This window comes from Podarcis cretensis (assembly GCF_951804945.1).
Source record: "Podarcis cretensis genome assembly, chromosome: 11".
NCBI lineage: Eukaryota > Metazoa > Chordata > Lepidosauria > Squamata > Lacertidae > Podarcis > Podarcis cretensis.
Genome location: NC_137180.1, coordinates 12,105,014 through 12,122,201, shown reverse-complemented (window position 1 = coordinate 12,122,201; position 17,188 = coordinate 12,105,014). Strand labels below are relative to the sequence as shown.

At 41.4% G+C, this 17,188-nt stretch overlaps 1 protein-coding gene across 2 annotated transcripts in view; it reads left to right on the top strand.

Moving 5' to 3' along the window:
• The first annotated feature begins 3,984 nt into the window (after positions 1–3,984).
• MFSD14B (major facilitator superfamily domain containing 14B) overlaps positions 3,985–17,188 on the top strand; it is a 37,774-nt gene continuing 24,570 nt past the window's right edge. Inside the window, exons 1-3 of one of the 2 annotated variants that reach the window (XR_013843540.1) lie at positions 3,985–4,411; positions 11,251–11,343; positions 14,668–14,730. Coding sequence is in view for 1 of the 2 variants with exons in the window: in XM_079995619.1 (XP_079851745.1) it covers positions 4,211–4,411; positions 11,251–11,343; positions 14,668–14,730 (357 nt within the window). In the remaining variant the exon portion in view is untranslated. The remainder of the gene's footprint in view (positions 4,412–11,250; positions 11,344–14,667; positions 14,731–17,188) is intronic. The other variant, XM_079995619.1, reaches the window with a different exon arrangement.

Below are 17,188 nucleotides of genomic sequence, written 5' to 3'. Positions count from 1 at the left end.
GAGGTAGAAGAGATAGAGAGAGGAAAATAAGACTAAGAAAGTAAAGAGTAACAATGTTTGGAATGCCATAAAAGTTTGTGACTGAAATAAAATACACTCTTCTCTATTAATTGAGAACCTGACTGAGGCTGAAGTGATTTTACTGGGGAGGACCTGGTTGGTGGCAGCGGATTAGTGGTGTATGGGTCAATAGTCCGTGAGACGACCGGGGGGGGGGGGGGGGGCTCCGTACGAAAGCCACAGGGAGGAATAAACAACTACCTCTCACATTATCCTTAATCATTAGCCATTACTGGGAGGGGAGGGTATGCTGTCGGATTTGTAGATCCTGAACTCTTGGCATCCGTTAGCAGCTGCACTGGCCTCCCATCAGCTCTGCTCTCAGGATGCTCTCCTTTACCCTCAGGTTGATCATCTGCAAAAGACACTCTCTGCTCTGTTGGTCTGAAAGATCCCAAAGTTTCTGCATCCGATATGGATAGCACTTGCCTTGGCCTCAAGTCAGCTAAGCTCCCAGTATGTACACCTTCAGCATCATCATAGTCATCTGCAAAAGCCACTCTGCGCTCTGCTTGTTTGAATGATCCCAAAGTTCCCGCATCTGATACTGGTATCTCCTGCACTGGCCTCATATCAGCTCTGCCCTCAAGATGCTCTCCTTTATCTTCAGGTTGGTCATCTGCGGAAGCCACTCTGCGCTCGGCTGGTTTTGTAGATTCTGGAGTTTCTGCATCTGATCTGGTTAGCACCTGCACTGGCCTCAAGTTAGTTACACTACCAAAGTGCACATGTTCGTCACCATAATGGTCATCTGCAAAAGCCACTTTGCGCTCTCCTGACATTTCTGAATCTGATATGGGCAGCACCCATATCAGCTTCAGCTTCAACTCTTTTGTGGTATCAGGTTTCTCTTCTTCTTCACCATCATATTCATTGACGAAAGCCACTACATCTTCTCTTTTATGGGGAATGCGTTCTGTTTTGTAAATTCAAAAGTTTCTGAATCTGACATGGTTAGTTCCTTTTTTGGCCTCAAATCAATTTCACTTACAAATTTCTCTTCATCATCAGCCTCATATGTGTTTCGAAAAGCCAACATATCTTCTTTTTCTGGATGTATTCTGGATGTTTTATAAATCCACTTTCACTTTTAAATGATGTTACTGGCGTGCTTAGCTCTTGCATTGGAATCAAATCTGTTTTTCTTTCAACCTATTCTTGTGAGTCACTATCCAATGTCCCAGCGGAAGATTTTGGTTCTGCTTTTGTCAAAGGCCCTGTTGCATCTGACGTCATTATGCTTTTTAACGATTTCACACTGAATGATTTAATACTGAATCTTTTTGAATGATAAGATTGAGTCTCATCACCAGCATAAATTGTTTTTGTGTATGAGGAAGTTAGACTCTGAAAGAAAAGAAATGCAGTAAAATTATTATAGGGACTTTAAATTTTTTTAAATTTAGTTTTCTTTTTTTCTAATGAGAAATTGTTATAGGGACTGGATAGGATGAAGAATCTGATGCAAACAATATATGATCATAAGAATTGTCTCTGACTTCATATACCCTGTCCCAAGAATCATCACTATTCTTAGAAATTAAGAAAGCTTCATCAAATTATATTGAAATCTAAACATTTGCCTATTAAATAACAAAATCCACAGAATCTTAATGAGAGGGCAGAGAGCAGGACCTGCATGTGTTATGCACTGCACCCTCAGTCAAGTTACTAGGTTTTCAAAATGTGACCATTCAGATCCAGAATTCTCATTTTCAATCATGGGACAGATTCAATGGGTCCATCTCTCCACGAGAACCTTGTTGCTCTAGCTCTTGACCTTTGTTGACCTTGGAAGATGACAGTCACATGAAAACCTTTTGCGTGTTAACTAGACAATGCCATTCTGTTTATCTTCTCCCGCTTTCTGAGTCAGCAGAGGCTTAGATCTCAGAACGTCTCTGGACTCCAGATTTGATGTTTCCAGGAAGACAGTTGATCATTTCCATTTATAAATTTATTTATTTGGTTTTTCAGATTAAAGTTTTACAACCAATATATCCGACATACAACATAAAAACCAAGATGCCAAAGAATCTCCTGGACTTTCCTCCTCACCTTTGTGGGTCCTACTGTTAATCATTTCCTCCTGCGTCTTTTATGATAATCCAAATCTTTTACATCTCCATTATGTCCAAAATTCACCATTATACTACAAGTGTTACTCCAATCCTACTAACAATTTTAGTTTCGTTTATAATTCATCTTAAAAACCACTGTAATCCCCCCCATTCCTTATTAAAATCTTCCCAATTTCTGATTCTTCCAGTCATTTTAGCCATTTTGGCATAATCCCTCAACTTCCATCTGCTATTCTTCTCTGGTTGGGACTTTATCTTCTTTCCATCTTTGGGTTCCTTTTCAAATGCAATGCCTAACTTAATATCGGTGCTCCTTTTTTCACAAATACCGCTAGCGAAGATAGGAATATTACAACCAGCAATTTTAACAAATTATTAAACTCCAGCACTGGGTTCTTGGGCCTATTGAAAGAAAAAGGGTGCAAGAAATGGAAGGCCTTTCTTGGCTTAAATAAACAAACAAAACCCGGATAAAAATGGATTTTAAAAATAGATAAAAATGATCCGAAGCAAAGGCCCTGGTAATTTAAGGCCTTCCATCCCCCGCCTGTTGTCTTTGTCCATGGAGTTTTCTTGGCAGGGATACTGGAGTGGCTTGCCGGTTCCTCCTCCAGGTGGATCACGTTTGGTCAAAACTCTCCACTATGACCTGTTCATCTTGGGTGCCCTGCTCGGCATAGTTCATAGCTTCTCTGAGTTCTTCAAGCCCCTTCGCCACGGCAAGGCAGTGATCCATGAAGGGGATCATCATGCGAAAGGCTGGGCTGGATGAATCCCTAGCCGGAATTAAGATTGCCGGAAGAAATATCAACAACCTCAGATATGCAGATGACACAACCTTGATGGCAGAAAGTGAGGAGGAATTAAAGAACCTTTTATTGAGGGTGAAAGAGGAGAGTGCAAAATATGGTCTGAAGCTCAACATCAAAAAAACGAAGATCATGGCTACTGGTCCCATCACCTCCTGGCAAATAGAAGGGGAAGAAATGGAGGCAGTGAGAGATTTTACTTTCTTGGGCTCCATGATCACTGCAGATGGTGACAGCAGCCACGAAATTAAAAGACGCCTGCTTCTTGGGAGAAGGGCAATGACAGGCCTAGACAGCATCTTGAGAAGTAGAGACATCACCTTGCCAACAAAGGTCCGTATAGTTAAAGCTATGGTTTTCCCAGTAGTGATGTATGGAAGTGAGAGCTGGACCATAAAGAAGGCTGATCGCCGAAGAATTGATGCTTTTGAATCATGGTGCTGGAGGAGACTCTTGAGAGTCCCATGGACTGCAAGAAGATCAAACCTCTCCATTCTGAAGGAAATCAGCCCTGAGTGCTCACTGGAAGGACAGATTGTGAAGCTGAGGCTCCAGTACTTTGGCCACCTCATGAGAAGAGAAGACTCCCTGGAGAAGACCCTGATGTTGGGAAAGATGGAGGGCACAAGGAGAAGGGGGCGACAGAGGACGAGATGGTTGGATAGTGTTTTCGAGGTTACCAGCATGAGTCTGACCAAGCTGCGGGGGGCAGTGGAGGACAGGAGTGCCTGGCGTTCTCTGGTCCATGGGGTCACGAAGAGTCGGACACGACTAAACGACTAAACAACAACAACAACATCCCCCGCCACGAGCATCCCCTTCGGAGGAGGGAAACCATAGCAACGGCCCTAACGCCCGCTCCGAATCACGTGATCCCGGACGCTCGAACTGCGGCGTGAACTGCGCCAGAAAGTGCGTGAAGAAAACGCAGCGCAGATGCCCCGCCCACTCACCACATGCCCCCGCCTCCGTGTGTGACGCAATTTCCGGTGGGAGGTCCCTGGGAAGGAGGGAGGGAGGGAGGCCGGGTCACGTGGGGAGGGTTCTGTGAGGGGAGAAGCGAGGCGGAGCGAAGACGGAAAGCGGCGGCAGCGGCTCGAGGCTATTTCCCGGCGCGCGTTCCGTCCCTCCCGGCTTCCGTCCCTCCCTGCCTGGCCCCTCGCGACGGTGGCAGCAGATGAGGGAGCCGGCGGGAGGCCTCCCGGAGCCCCTGCCTCGCCGCCCCCGCCTCCTCCCCCGGGGCGGCAAGATGGGAGCGGAATGAGCCCCGAGCCGGAGCCGCCGCCGCCGCCGCCTCCTCCTCCTCCTCCGGCCCGGGAAGCGGAGGTGGTGGCCTTGACTGTGGCGGCCGTGGTGGACGGAGAAGCGGCGGCGGCCGGAGCCGGCGGAGGGAAGCAGTGGGGCAGCCGCATCATGCTGGTGAGGAGGATCGGCCTCAAGCCGGGCGGAGGCGCCGCCGCGGTGAGTGGCCCGGGGAACAGGGCCCCTCGCCTCCCCTTCGCGCCTCGTGGCCCTCCCCCGGAGCATCCTCGGGGGTCCCGGCCCCGGGAAGCGGACGCGCTGTGGGCCCCTTAGGCGCCGGGAGAGGCTCGAGGCATCTTCCTTCGCAGTCCGCGGGGTGGAGGTCGCCTCCTCGCTCCTCCGTATTTGTGGTTTGTTTGTTTTTTGCTCCCCGATCTGTTGGGCCTCGGTGGGCTCTGTGGTAAAGGTCGGGGCAGAAAAACACGGGGGAGTTGTTGTTGTTATTATTATTAGGGATTAGTTGTTGTTATTTTTATTATTGGGGAAACACGGGGGAGTTATTATTATTATTAGTAGGAGTTACTATTATTATTCGGGAAACACGGGGTAGTTATTAATAGGAGTCATTATTATTATTATTATTAGGGAAACACGGGGGAGTTGTTTTGATTGATAAAGGTCGGGCCAGAAAAACACGGGGGAGTTATTATTATTATTAGGGATTAGTTGTTGTTATTTTTATTATTGGGGAAACACGGGGAAGTTATTATCATTAGTAGGAGTTATTATTATTATTCGGGAAACACGGGGTAGTTATTATTAATAGGAGTCATTATTATTATTATTATTATTATTAGGGAAACACGGGGGAGTTGTTTTGATTGATAAAGGTCGGGCCAGAAAAACACGGGGGAGTTATTATTATTATTAGGGATTAGTTGTTGTTATTTTTATTATTGGGAAAACACGGGGGAGTTATTATTATTAGTAGGAGTTATTATTATTATTCGGGAAACACGGGGGAGTTATTATTAATAGGAGTCATTATTATTATTATTATTAGGGAAACACGGGGGAGTTGTTTTGATTGATAAAGGTCGGGCCAGAAAAACACGGGGGAGTTATTATTAGGGATTAGTTGTTGTTATTTTTATTATTGGGGAAACACGGGGGAGTTATTATTATTAGTAGGAGTTATTATTATTCGGGAAACACGGGGTAGTTATTATTAATAGGAGTCATTATTAGGGAAACACGGGGGAGTTGTTTTGATTGATTGATTGATTGATTGAATTTATATACCGCCCAATACCCAGAGGTCTCAGGGCGGTTCACAGAAAAGATCACAATATATAAACTCAAAATAAAATCAATAACCCAATAACACCCTCTCCCCCCCAAAAGAGCCACATTTCTTGTAATTCAAAAGCCATTATATGTTGGGGGTAGGCTCAGCCCACTTTCATCCCCACTCCCTTCTTCACTCACTTTCTTCCTTCAAACCCCCTGCTTTGACTTCTCCCTGTCACTCCCATGTTCTTTCTTAAGGCTCACTTTGACTGAACTTCTTTGAAAATGGTTTATTATTTTTATTTCTTGAATTTATATGCTGCCCTATACCCGGAGGTCTCAGGGCAGTTCACAGAAAAGATCACAATATATAAAGTAAAAATAAAAAACCCCAATAATCCAACCCCCCGCCCAGAGTCACATTTTAAAAGGGTATGGGTTTCTCTGGCTTGGATGCAAGGGATGAAATGCGCCCAAAAAAAACCAAAATACCTTTCAGCTTTATACATTTCACTAATTTTACAATCATTTTAACATTTCAAAAATTGACTTCCTTCCCCCTCTTTCTGCAGTTCCTTAAATTTATTTTTAATATCTTCTGCATATCCAAATTAACTTAATTTGCTCATTTATTCATCTACTTTAAATAACTGCAGGTTATTACAATAATCCTGCCAATCTTCTTATTTGTTTACAATTTATTTGTAAATATTGAATAAATCATTTCCATTCTTTTGCAAAAAAAATAACAATTGTCATCTTGTAATTGTCATCCAGTAAGTTTCTCCCATTTTTGCATATTGCACAAGTTTTTGTACCCATTATTCCTTTACTATGACTTCTGCTTCTTTCCAATTTGATGGCGAGTAACATTCTTGCCACTGGTAGTTGCATACTGTATATGAATAAGTTTCTATACAGTTTAGCTAGTTCTGTCCCTATAATTTCCAAAATAAAAGCTTCTGGTCCCTGTCCCCCCAACATTATTTTAAACATATTTTTCATTTTGTTATATATCATTTCCCCTTTAAAACTCATACCACAAGACTCCTTAATGCTCCTTTTTGCGCTCTAAAATATTGTTGATCTCTGCATGGTGTTTTTCTTTCTTTCTTTCAATGTGTGCTTGGCTTGGGCTCTTCAGGCCTCACCCTTGATACAGGCTAAGTGAGTTCTTGTGTTTACACTATAGGGGTTGGGTACCTGCTGAAGTCTTTCAGGCAGGCGTGAGAAAAGGCCTTTTTTCAGTTTTTGCAACTCTTATATGATTCACTACTATTTGCTGCTTTAAAAATGCTGTGCTTTGGAGCCTGCTGGATTACACCTTTTAAGTCTCAGCCCATGGATAATCCACTGCTACAGCTTGCAAATTATGCTAGAGTCTCCCACTCTTTCACAGTTTGTCCAATCTGTAGTTTTTTCATTTATTTATTTGAGCAATGGCACTTTAAAAAAAATTGAGAATGCAGAATGTGCCTAACATATTTTGTGTTCTCAGTTATATGCTAGATGCTGTTCGTATCTTCCGAAGATAACACATTGACGTTATCTAGGAGTGGGCATGCAAAAATTCATTTGAAATGTAGGAGTTGAGCTGTCTCCCTGCACACATTGCTAGTAAACATTGAATGACGTGCCTACTGGAGCTAATTCAAGTATCACTTGTGTAGTGTAGAGTGCACAAAAATAGTGTGTGCCTAACCTCTTATATGCAGTGTGACATGATGCTTGTGTTTGGATATACTGCAAGACTTGGTACAAAGATTTGGCATGTCTTCATTCTAGTGCTGTGCATATCTCATAGCAGGCTTCAATTACAAATGGACCTCCGGAACAGATTCTGTTCGTAACCAGAGGTACCACTGTATAGAATTAGCATTAGTTAGTCTTTCTTATTTATGGGAAAACTTGTAGCAATTGGTGCCTTTTTATCACATAGTATGAATGCAAATGACTTTGATCAGATCTATGCATGCAGACTTAATGTTGTATAATAGGAATACATTTTGCACCAAACTCATTAAATGGGCTACAGACAAACATAAGATACTCAAAAACTGAAGAAGAGGAAGTTGCATTTGCTGTACCGGCTGTTGATTAACCCAGGACCAGACTTGCCTCAGTGACAGCAAGCTAACCCAGTCATGGTGATCATCTGTGTGATGCGGCTGCCTCTAGCTATAAACACACCATATTCCACCACATCCTGTATGGCAGTACATAAATATTTCCCATCACTCACCATGTTCAAGTAAGGTTTGTGACAGCAGCCAAATCAGTATAACTAGTTTAATATTTCAGTTAGAGTGGATGTACTTTGGACATGGTTTATTGGAGTGAAATAAGTCGTACAGGGTACCTCACAGCCCTTTAAAGTTGTACCAGGTTCCCTGTTTGAGTCTTGCAACCTGCTCATGTAGAATGAATTGTTCCTTGGTTGGAATGGTTACTTTCAAAGTAGTTTAGGTACACAGAGTTCCCAAGTATATAAATTAAACCAGCTTGTGATCTTTCTAGTAAAACAGTTGTGCAAACCTTGTTTTATGTACAGTGGTACCTCAGGTTAAGTACTTAATTCGTTCCGGAGGTCCGTACTTAACCTGAAACTGTTCTTAACCTGAAGCACCACTTTAGCTAATGGGGCCTCCTGCTGTTGCCGCACCGCTGGAGCCCGATTTCTGTTCTCATCCTGAAGCAAAGTTCTTAACCTGAAGCACTATTTCTGGGTTAGCGGAGTCTGTAACCTGAAGCGTATGTAACCTGAAGCCTATGTAACCTGAGGTACCACTGTTTTAGACAGTGGCAGTCAAATTTCCTGACCTCAAATTCAGGGTGAAAACCTCTAAGCAATATTTTTTAAACGTTCTAGGGGAATGCTTCCCTTGTGTTCTTCAATAGGAGTTTTAGGGCAGGATTTTGTGGACCAGTGGCCCTCTTAAGCACTGGCTAGCATAATTAAGGGACAGGCAAAATTTTGTTCTGATACAAAGTATCCAGCACACCTGTTCTTACAACATTGTTTCATTCACCCGAATTATGATGAGAAAATGTTATCCATAAGCACAAATGAGCTACAAGCTTGGGACATCAAAGGATTCAGCTCCAGAGTGTTTACTAACATTGAAAAGAATGTCCAGAGTGGTTTTTCTTAAATATTTCGATGTTGTTTTTAATGTAATAAAAAAGACAATCAGTAGAGAGTGTGGAATTGAAAATGTAATGCATGAGGAAATAAACTAGTAGGTGAGGAACATGCAACTTCTATGTTTCAGGCAAACTGGGGGGGAAATAGTTTTTATTGGCTACACTAATAAGTATTCTAGAGCAGTCTGTCCCCACTGGTATAAAAAATGTCTGACATTAGATCACAACCTTCTATTTGCACCTTATATCCATCGGAGGCACAAAGTGCAAAATCTCATCCTGTCATTTCCCCAATGAATGTCCATGTGAAATCTAACTATAGAGTTCTTATTTCTTAACTAACAGTATCTAATGACTATTTTTAAGTGACATAGGGAGTGTGACAGGTTAATTGAAAAGAAACCAGCAAGACAAACATCAGGCAGCTGAAATTGGACCCCTTTTCTTCTCTCCCATCCACTTTCTATATAGAATTCATAGAATCTTAGAGTTGGAAGGTACTCAAGGTTCAGCTAGTCCCAACTCCTACAGTGCAGGAATCTCAGGTATAGCATCCAAGACAGATGGCCACCCAACATCCGCTTTAAAACATCCAAGGACGGAGAGTCCACCACCTCTTGTGGGAGACCGTTCCACTGCTGAACAGCTCTTACTGTCACATTTTTTTCAAGATGTTTAATCAGAATTTCCTTTCTTGTAACATGAAGCCATTGGTTCAATTCCTACCCTCTAGAGCAGGAGAAAACAAGCATGTTCCCTCTTACATGTGGCAGCCCTTAAGATATTTGAAGATGGCTATCACATCTCCTCTCAGTCTCTTCTTTTCCAGGTTAAACGTTCCCAGATCCTTCAACCATTCCTCATAAGGCTTGATTTTAGAGAGGAAAGGGATTTGTCATCTTTTGGCAGAAACTTCTTTTGACTGACTATTTAGAGTCTAGTCTTGGGTGCATTTCTTTTTCACCATTCAGTATTAGGAGGGGGGATTTGAGCAAAATGTATGAGGGAAAGGGGAGTGAAAGGGACAAGGAAGTGTTAGTAGAAAGGAATTTGTTTCCTTTATACAGTGGTACCTCAGGTTACATATGCTTCAGGTTACATACGCCTCAGGTTACAGACTCCGCTAACCTAGAAATAGTACCCTGGGTTAAGAACTTTGCTTCAGGATGAGAACAGAAATCGCACGGCAGCAGTGGGAGGCCCCATTAGCTAAAGTGGTGCTTCAGGTTAAGAGCAGTTTCAGGTTAAGAACAGACCTCCAGAAAGAATTAAGTTCTTAACCCGAGGTACCACTGTAATTGGCAGAAATTTCTTTTTCTGTCACCACTCTGGTGTTTCAGTACCAGCTTAAATAAACTGAAAGCTTAGTTAATTGAATTGATTGAACAATTGAACATAAAACATTGAACATAATTGAACATAAAAATGTCTGCCATTGGCACACATACAAAAAAAAAATCTCTTAATGGCATAAGTTTTAATGAGTTATATAAGCTGAACCATTTAATTTTGTAAAAAGATATAGGTGGTTAGTAAGTCCACAGCATAGCTTTTTGTCATTTTTGCTGACTCCAGCATTCTGTGCACTCACAGGAGATTATTAAAACAATTCCATTTAATATTGTTGAGTAGCAGGAAACGTTACGAATGAAAGGAAACATTGTGGAAACTGTTGAAGTTCATAAGCAAATCTATATTCCTGTTTTGTAGGTGATTAGGGGGAGAAATTTAGTTGGTGCTATTTCGAAGAGTAGAGTTGTACATAGTAAATGTATAAGTATCCATTAATTTATTTTCTGTTATTTGTTACATATATAGTCCACCTTTTCTCCAAAGATTTCAAAGAGGCGCTCTCTCTCTCCCCCACCCCCCACCCAGCCTCTCCATTTTATTACTGCAGTACACTGTGAGGTTGGGTAGGTCAAGGGACCCTGGGGTCACCTGGTGATGTTCATGGCAGATGGGGATTTAAACCTGAGTCTCCAAGCTCCTTGTTTACCACTTTTACCTGCTTCAGAACTCTAGCTCCCAGTTAAATTAAGAACTCGCTTGATTAAACTGCATACTCTGGGATGAAGGGAACAGTTCAGTGGAACTCCAGTAACTGTGTCAAGTATTACAGCCTGCATATTTTAAAATAATCTCCCAGTTTACACAGACAAGGTGTGGGAGCAAACCCTCTGCAAAACGGAAACCCTTTCTTTTCACGTTCTTCCTCTTTCCCTGTGGATTTGTCATTCTGGCCGTTTTCAGACAGCACACAGCTTTTATTTCAGTTGGATTTTAATACCCTAGTTTAGTAAGTAAGCTTTTATATCTTTTAAGGATTTGTCTAACCCATGTTTAAAAATTGTTAACCTGCCTTGAACTCTCAGGATAGGCTTAATTAGAAATAATTTCAGGAGAAACATAGAATTGATGTACTACTGCTTCATTAATTGGCATGTACCCCACAGCAGTATTCTAGTTTAATGCGAGCTCTTAACTCCAATTGATTTGGCAAAACCCCCACTGGCCGTATGTTTAAATTAAAATAGAATGCCTTGTACCATTTAAAATGTTGTCAGAAGCAAGTTTCTAAGAGTTGTGCTGTATTAATATCACATTTTTTCCCCCTTTAACAGCAAGGTATTGGTCGACCAAGTGTGTACCATGCAGTTATTGTCATCTTCCTGGAATTCTTTGCTTGGGGACTGCTTACAACTCCCATGCTCACAGTAAGTTTCCTAACCTGGGTGTTTTTGCTCAGAGCTGTGTAGTATTAATAAGTACTTTCAGAATTATATGTGTTTGCCTGTAATAATAATGGTCTACATTAAACAATGGTTTTTATTTCTAATTTCTGGTACTATACTTGGAGGTTAGAGTCCTGCTGTTACTGGGCTCATCTTCTTCCATAGTTGCCTCCTTCAGCTGCCATTACACCAGCAGGCCCTCTCCATTAAGTTGGCACAGGCTAAAGGTGGCTAATGTGTGGCCCTGCAGATGTTGGTGAACTAGAACTTCCACCATCCCTGGCTGTTGACTGTGCTGGCTGGGGCTACTGGGAGTTTAGGTTCAGCAACATCTGTGTTGGGGTAACTGGACACCATAAGGGTTTCATTTCCTTCATGAGTGTAAATCACCCCATGGATGAGCTAATCACAGGTGCAAGGTTAACCAAGCCAGTTTCTTTGGTAACAGCCCAGTGCCATGACAATATCTGTCATTAATGTGTCATTCTGTGAGTCTGCAGTTGGTAGTGTCTGTCTGTTAGTTAATTACTAACAATTACTTGTTCAGTGTTACGTTTTGAATTGCTGAACTTATTTAGAGCAATGGAGATACTTCATATTTGTACAGTAATACCTCTGCGAACGTCCGCCTCGTCTAGCATCCATTCCGGCAAAAATCTGTGGCAATACTGGAACGGGTTACTTGCGGGTTTGGTGCTCCCGCATGCGCAGAAGCGCTAAATCACACTATGCGCAGAAACACAAACTGCTCTGTGCGCAGATGTGGCACTTTGCCCTGCGTCTTTTTCGACTAGCGGCCGGGGCTGCAAAACGAGGTACGACTGTATGTATATATCAGTATCTGCAAAAGCCTAGAAGCTGTTTGCCTACCCATGACTTAGTCATTATGTAAGAGCTGTTATCTGAATCTGCTTAATTTCTCTTTCCTGTCTTTTGCCTTTTATTGATTAATTTGTAAGCCATCATTTTAAATTATGAACCACCTTGAGTGCAGAAACATGTTGCATAAATATAGCAAATCAGGAGTAAATTGATATGATTGGCAAGAATGTAGGGAACGTTTTGAGTTGCCTCCCCGCTCAAGTAGCAGAGTAAAATTCATCAATCAGCTTGAACTACAATATATATGGCTTTGAACAGTGTTGCTCAGTGCTCTTTTTGACCCACCCTTTTCAGGCTTCCACTTTTCAGGGGATTAAATTAGCTATTCACAGTGAAAATCAATAAAGCATTGACTTTAAAATAGAGCCCAATGCACATTTTGCTAAATTTTCTGATGGCAATCAGGTCGAATGCTAAAAGATTGGCAGGCTCCCTTGCCATGCCAAATCCCTTGTACAGCGCTGCACCTTTCTACTTCACTGGGCACAACCATTTTAATCTCAAACACCAATTGTACCTCTCTCTTGGTGGAAAAAATGAATTGCATTCCTCGTGTTTTAAATATGAATCTAGCAAGCATATTTCAGAAGTGTACACTATATTCTGTTTTTGTTTAATTGATCTAGAGCAGGGCTAGGGGACCTTTTTGGCTTCACGGACCAGATCCTTTATCAGGATCTGTCTCACGTACCAAATTTGTCAGGTGGGCAGGGCCTCTGAAGTCAGATCATACAAAAGCGGGGAGACTTGCAAAGGCCTCTGAGCTTAAATTCCTGGCCCTTGATGGAAGAGTAGTTGTTAAAAATCCCCCCTTTTTTGCAGTGTATTGCAGGCACACCATGCATGAAAAAAGCAACTATGCCAAGTGCTTTTAGGGCAGCCTCTTTGCTTCTGATAGGAACGCGGGGACTGTCTAAAAATTGCAAAGTGCCATTTGAAGCAACGTCCCACTACTTACGGGGAGGGGAGGCTGTTTGAAATGGTGCTTTGTTCTTCTCCTGTAAGCAGGTGGGAGTCTCCCATTGCAGCCCTGAGACCTCTGGGTATAGGGCGGTATATAAATGCTAATAATAATAATAATAATAGCCCTGCCTCCCTTCCTCCCACTGATCAGATTGGCCTGCAGGCCAGGGGTTCCCTACCCTTCCCTAGAGCTCATGCATATAGACACACACACACACACACACACACACACAAATCCTGATTTTCATACTTCTTGAATTCTTGCTAAATTGGAAGACATCTTTGCTGTTCCAGTCTCCCTTGCAAGTCTTGAACTTAGCATCTCCATATGGGCATATATGTGCAATGTTGTTATGTCAGTTAAGTGCAACTTCTGGTACAATAGAAGGCGACTTGCAACCTCCTAAGCTTAAGAAACATTTGCTATAGTACAAACATATACATATAATGGAGAAATCAATAGAATTCCTACTCAAAATTAGACCTCATTGAGTTCAGTGGTACTTGCTCTCAGGTATACATGTGGAACATTGCAACCTAAATGTGCCATTGAATAGAACTTTTTTTTTAAAAAGGCAACAGTACATACACTTTGCCATTGCTTTAGCTTAGTATATTTTTGCTTTCTAGGCACTTTGACTCAGATGCTTGTTTGCTGATAAATTGTAATATTTGAAGTACAGGTGTGATGTGTTCACAATTGAGGCTAAGAGAACCTCAAAGAACTTGCTGTACATTCAGATTTCCTATTTGGATATTGGTTTGTTTTGAACTGTCAGCTGGGTGTTAGAATTTTATCAGATGGTATGCAGAACTATTGTCAGAATAGAAGTATGCTGGGTGCATGTAAGTCCGCAGTTTGATGTTTTAGATCCTGCGGTGTGATGTTTAGAGGTATAGTACTCAAAGTAGTTAAACACATATACCATAATATTAATACTGCCGGGCCCCCTCCCCAATTGTTTTTAGTAGATTTAAATAGTTGGAAGTATAACTGGGGTAGTGTGTTAAAGCTTGAACATGCAGACACATTTCAACTTTTTAAAAACACATAAACAGCTTCTAGGTTCTGTTGATTAACTTATTCTTAATTTTTTTAATGAGAGCCAGCCAGCTGCTTGTTAAGATTGTGTTCATCGTGGTATCATTACAGTTCTGTTTCTAGAGAAGGGGAATGTGGGACGAAAAAATCCATATAGCTCCCGTGTGTGCTTATTGACTGGGGGAGTGACAGATCTGTTAAAAATACTAAAAGCCAGGTTCGGCAGCTGTTAAAACTACACTGCTGTATGGCTTTGGATAAGAAGGGAAGACTGAAATATATTTGACTGTGATGAGTTCTGAAACGGAAGTCATGGCATTCTAGATGGGTCAGTAATGGCTAAGTATTTATGTTTTAAAGTAGTTTAATATATCTTCTTTAATGGAAGGTTACTTTGAATAACAATTTCTTCTCTTTAGGTCTTACGTGAAACATTTCCTCAGCATACATTTTTAATGAATGGCCTCATTCAAGGAGTTAAGGTAATTAAAAAAAAGTCGGTTAATCATAAGCATTCTTGAACTGTTAATTTTTGTAAGCCTAATAATAGCACAATGTTTCTGATACATTGGTATTGCGGGACTTATCATTTGTATGAGACAAACAGCATTGATGCAGCTATGAGAATGAAAAGCTCATTTTCAGAATTTAAAAAGTCACAAAACTGTTTAGCTGCTTGTTGAGTAGTGTCCAACAAAGTAGTTCCACCAGCACAAGCACTTCCTGCTGCATAATAGAACTTCCCCTCCCTCTCCTTTCCTGCCAATATATGCTTTGGAGGGCTGGGGATCCCCCAGAACATGGGGTGCTGTTGGGTTGAAATAAACGACAGACGAATGACAAGTGTCATTTGGGAGGCATCTCTCGAGCATGTCTCGGGGAGTCCCTTTTATTGAATATTACAGCATTGCCACATATGTGCTTGTTGCTGATTGGTTAACACAAATACAATGCGAGGGTTGCATATAGGCATTAATCATCAATAGATTAAAGGTTGGGAAAGGGAACACAGAATTGGATAAGTATGAAAACCTCCTTATTAAACTATTACTAGTGATTGATGTAGCAAGAATTAAAAGAACATAACTATCGCATTCCGTAGATGTGGTTAACCATTCATCGAGAACAGGTCAGGGTATGATGTTTCATGAACTCAATGTGAACTAAACATTCTAGGGTGGGTGAGGAAGGAACGCTTCACCTTAGAGCGGTTTGCCAGAGTCATGTGCAGAAGCAAAACTTCCTATCAGGGTGCACAGAAAGAGGAAGTTCCGTTGTACAGCCAGAAGTTGTGCTAACAGAACTAACACATTGGATTACCACCATGAGGCTGCAATTTAGTTGACATTAAGTCAAATTAATCCTAATTTGGGCTGCCTTCTGAGTAGACATTTATATAATTGCACTGATGTGGAAACAAATGGAGGTGTAAGAACACATTCAGTCTTGGACAACTGACTAATGTCAAATTTGTGATATGTTGGAACCAGATCAATTCAAACTGGTAATTACATGGGGTACATCATAATTGAACATTGAGACTTTGGTTAAGACTTTTCGGCATGTTATGAGATGGAATAATTAATATTACACTAAAGGGACAGAATTTGGGGGATGTCAGTGCAGCAGCAGTGCATATGAAATCTTGTCTATCATGATAAGGTATACAGTGGTGCCTCGCAAGACGAAATTAATCCGTTCCGCGAGTCTCTTCGTCTAACGGTTTTTTCGTCTTGCGAAGCAAGCCCATTGACGGCTTAGCGGATTAGCGCTATTAACGGCTTAGCGGATCAGCTGATAAGCGGCTTAGCGGCTTAGAAAAAGGGGGAGGGGAAACCCGCAGGAACTCGCAAGACATTTTCGTCTTGCAAAGCAAGCCCATATTGAAATTCTTTTTTTCGAAGCGCCTCCAAAACGGAAAACCCTTTCGTCTAGCGGGTTTTCCGTCTTGCGAGGCGTTCGTCTTGCGGGGCACCACTGTATTATTGTTTCATTGTAAGTTCAGGGGATGATTTTCTCTATTGCTGTTTATGGTGCTAAGAAGATAATACAATGTGACCCTCCCCCATTGATTAAGGATGCTGCATATTTTGTTTTATTATTGTATCCCAGTGGGTACTTAAGGTGTCACAAATATCTGTAACTAAAGAACCACAGTGAATAAACCTGTGCAAATTTCTAGTGCACCTTGCAACCTCATGCTATTACGGATAAAATCATAACCTTCAGTCTTGAGACATTTGCTTCAGTGATGTAACATAAAAATCTCTGCAAAGATGTCCTTTGGGAGCATTGAATGTATTAAAAACTGAATGACTTACCTGTATCTTTTCTGTATTTCAAATATTGTTCTAAATATATAAAAGGGATAATACCAGAGAAAGCAGTTTGCAGAAGGCGTGTGCACTTTCTTTTGGCAAATTGTCACATTTAGCATAGCAGACTCTTGGGCTGAGATATTGTTTAGGGGGTATTGTTGGGGTTTTTTGTTGCTGCTGTTGACATTATTGTTTTGTATATTTATTTTTAGATCTTACAGTGGTTTATATGGGAATAGTTGGAATTGTTCATTTTTGGTTGTGTACTTTTTGATGTGTTTTATTTATTCTTTATGACTACTTTTGCTATGTTTGCAATTAGGTAATGTTTGTAATCTTTTCATGCTGTAAGCTGCCTTGAGCACGGTTTTAACTATGGAAAGGCGAAATACAAATTAAATTATGATGAAGTTATGTAGAATGGCGGCTGCTGTGTGCAATTGTAAAATTTTCAGCATGGATGAAAGTTGACTACTGGAAGTGCCAATTTGTAAATATTGTGGGTATATGTTAATTGTTGACAGCATGATTACCTAGTTCAATAATCTTTGCCTATGGAAAAAGCATTTATTGTGAGGGGTCTTTTGCATGGAGAAAATTCAAACTTTGGGAAATGGTTCAG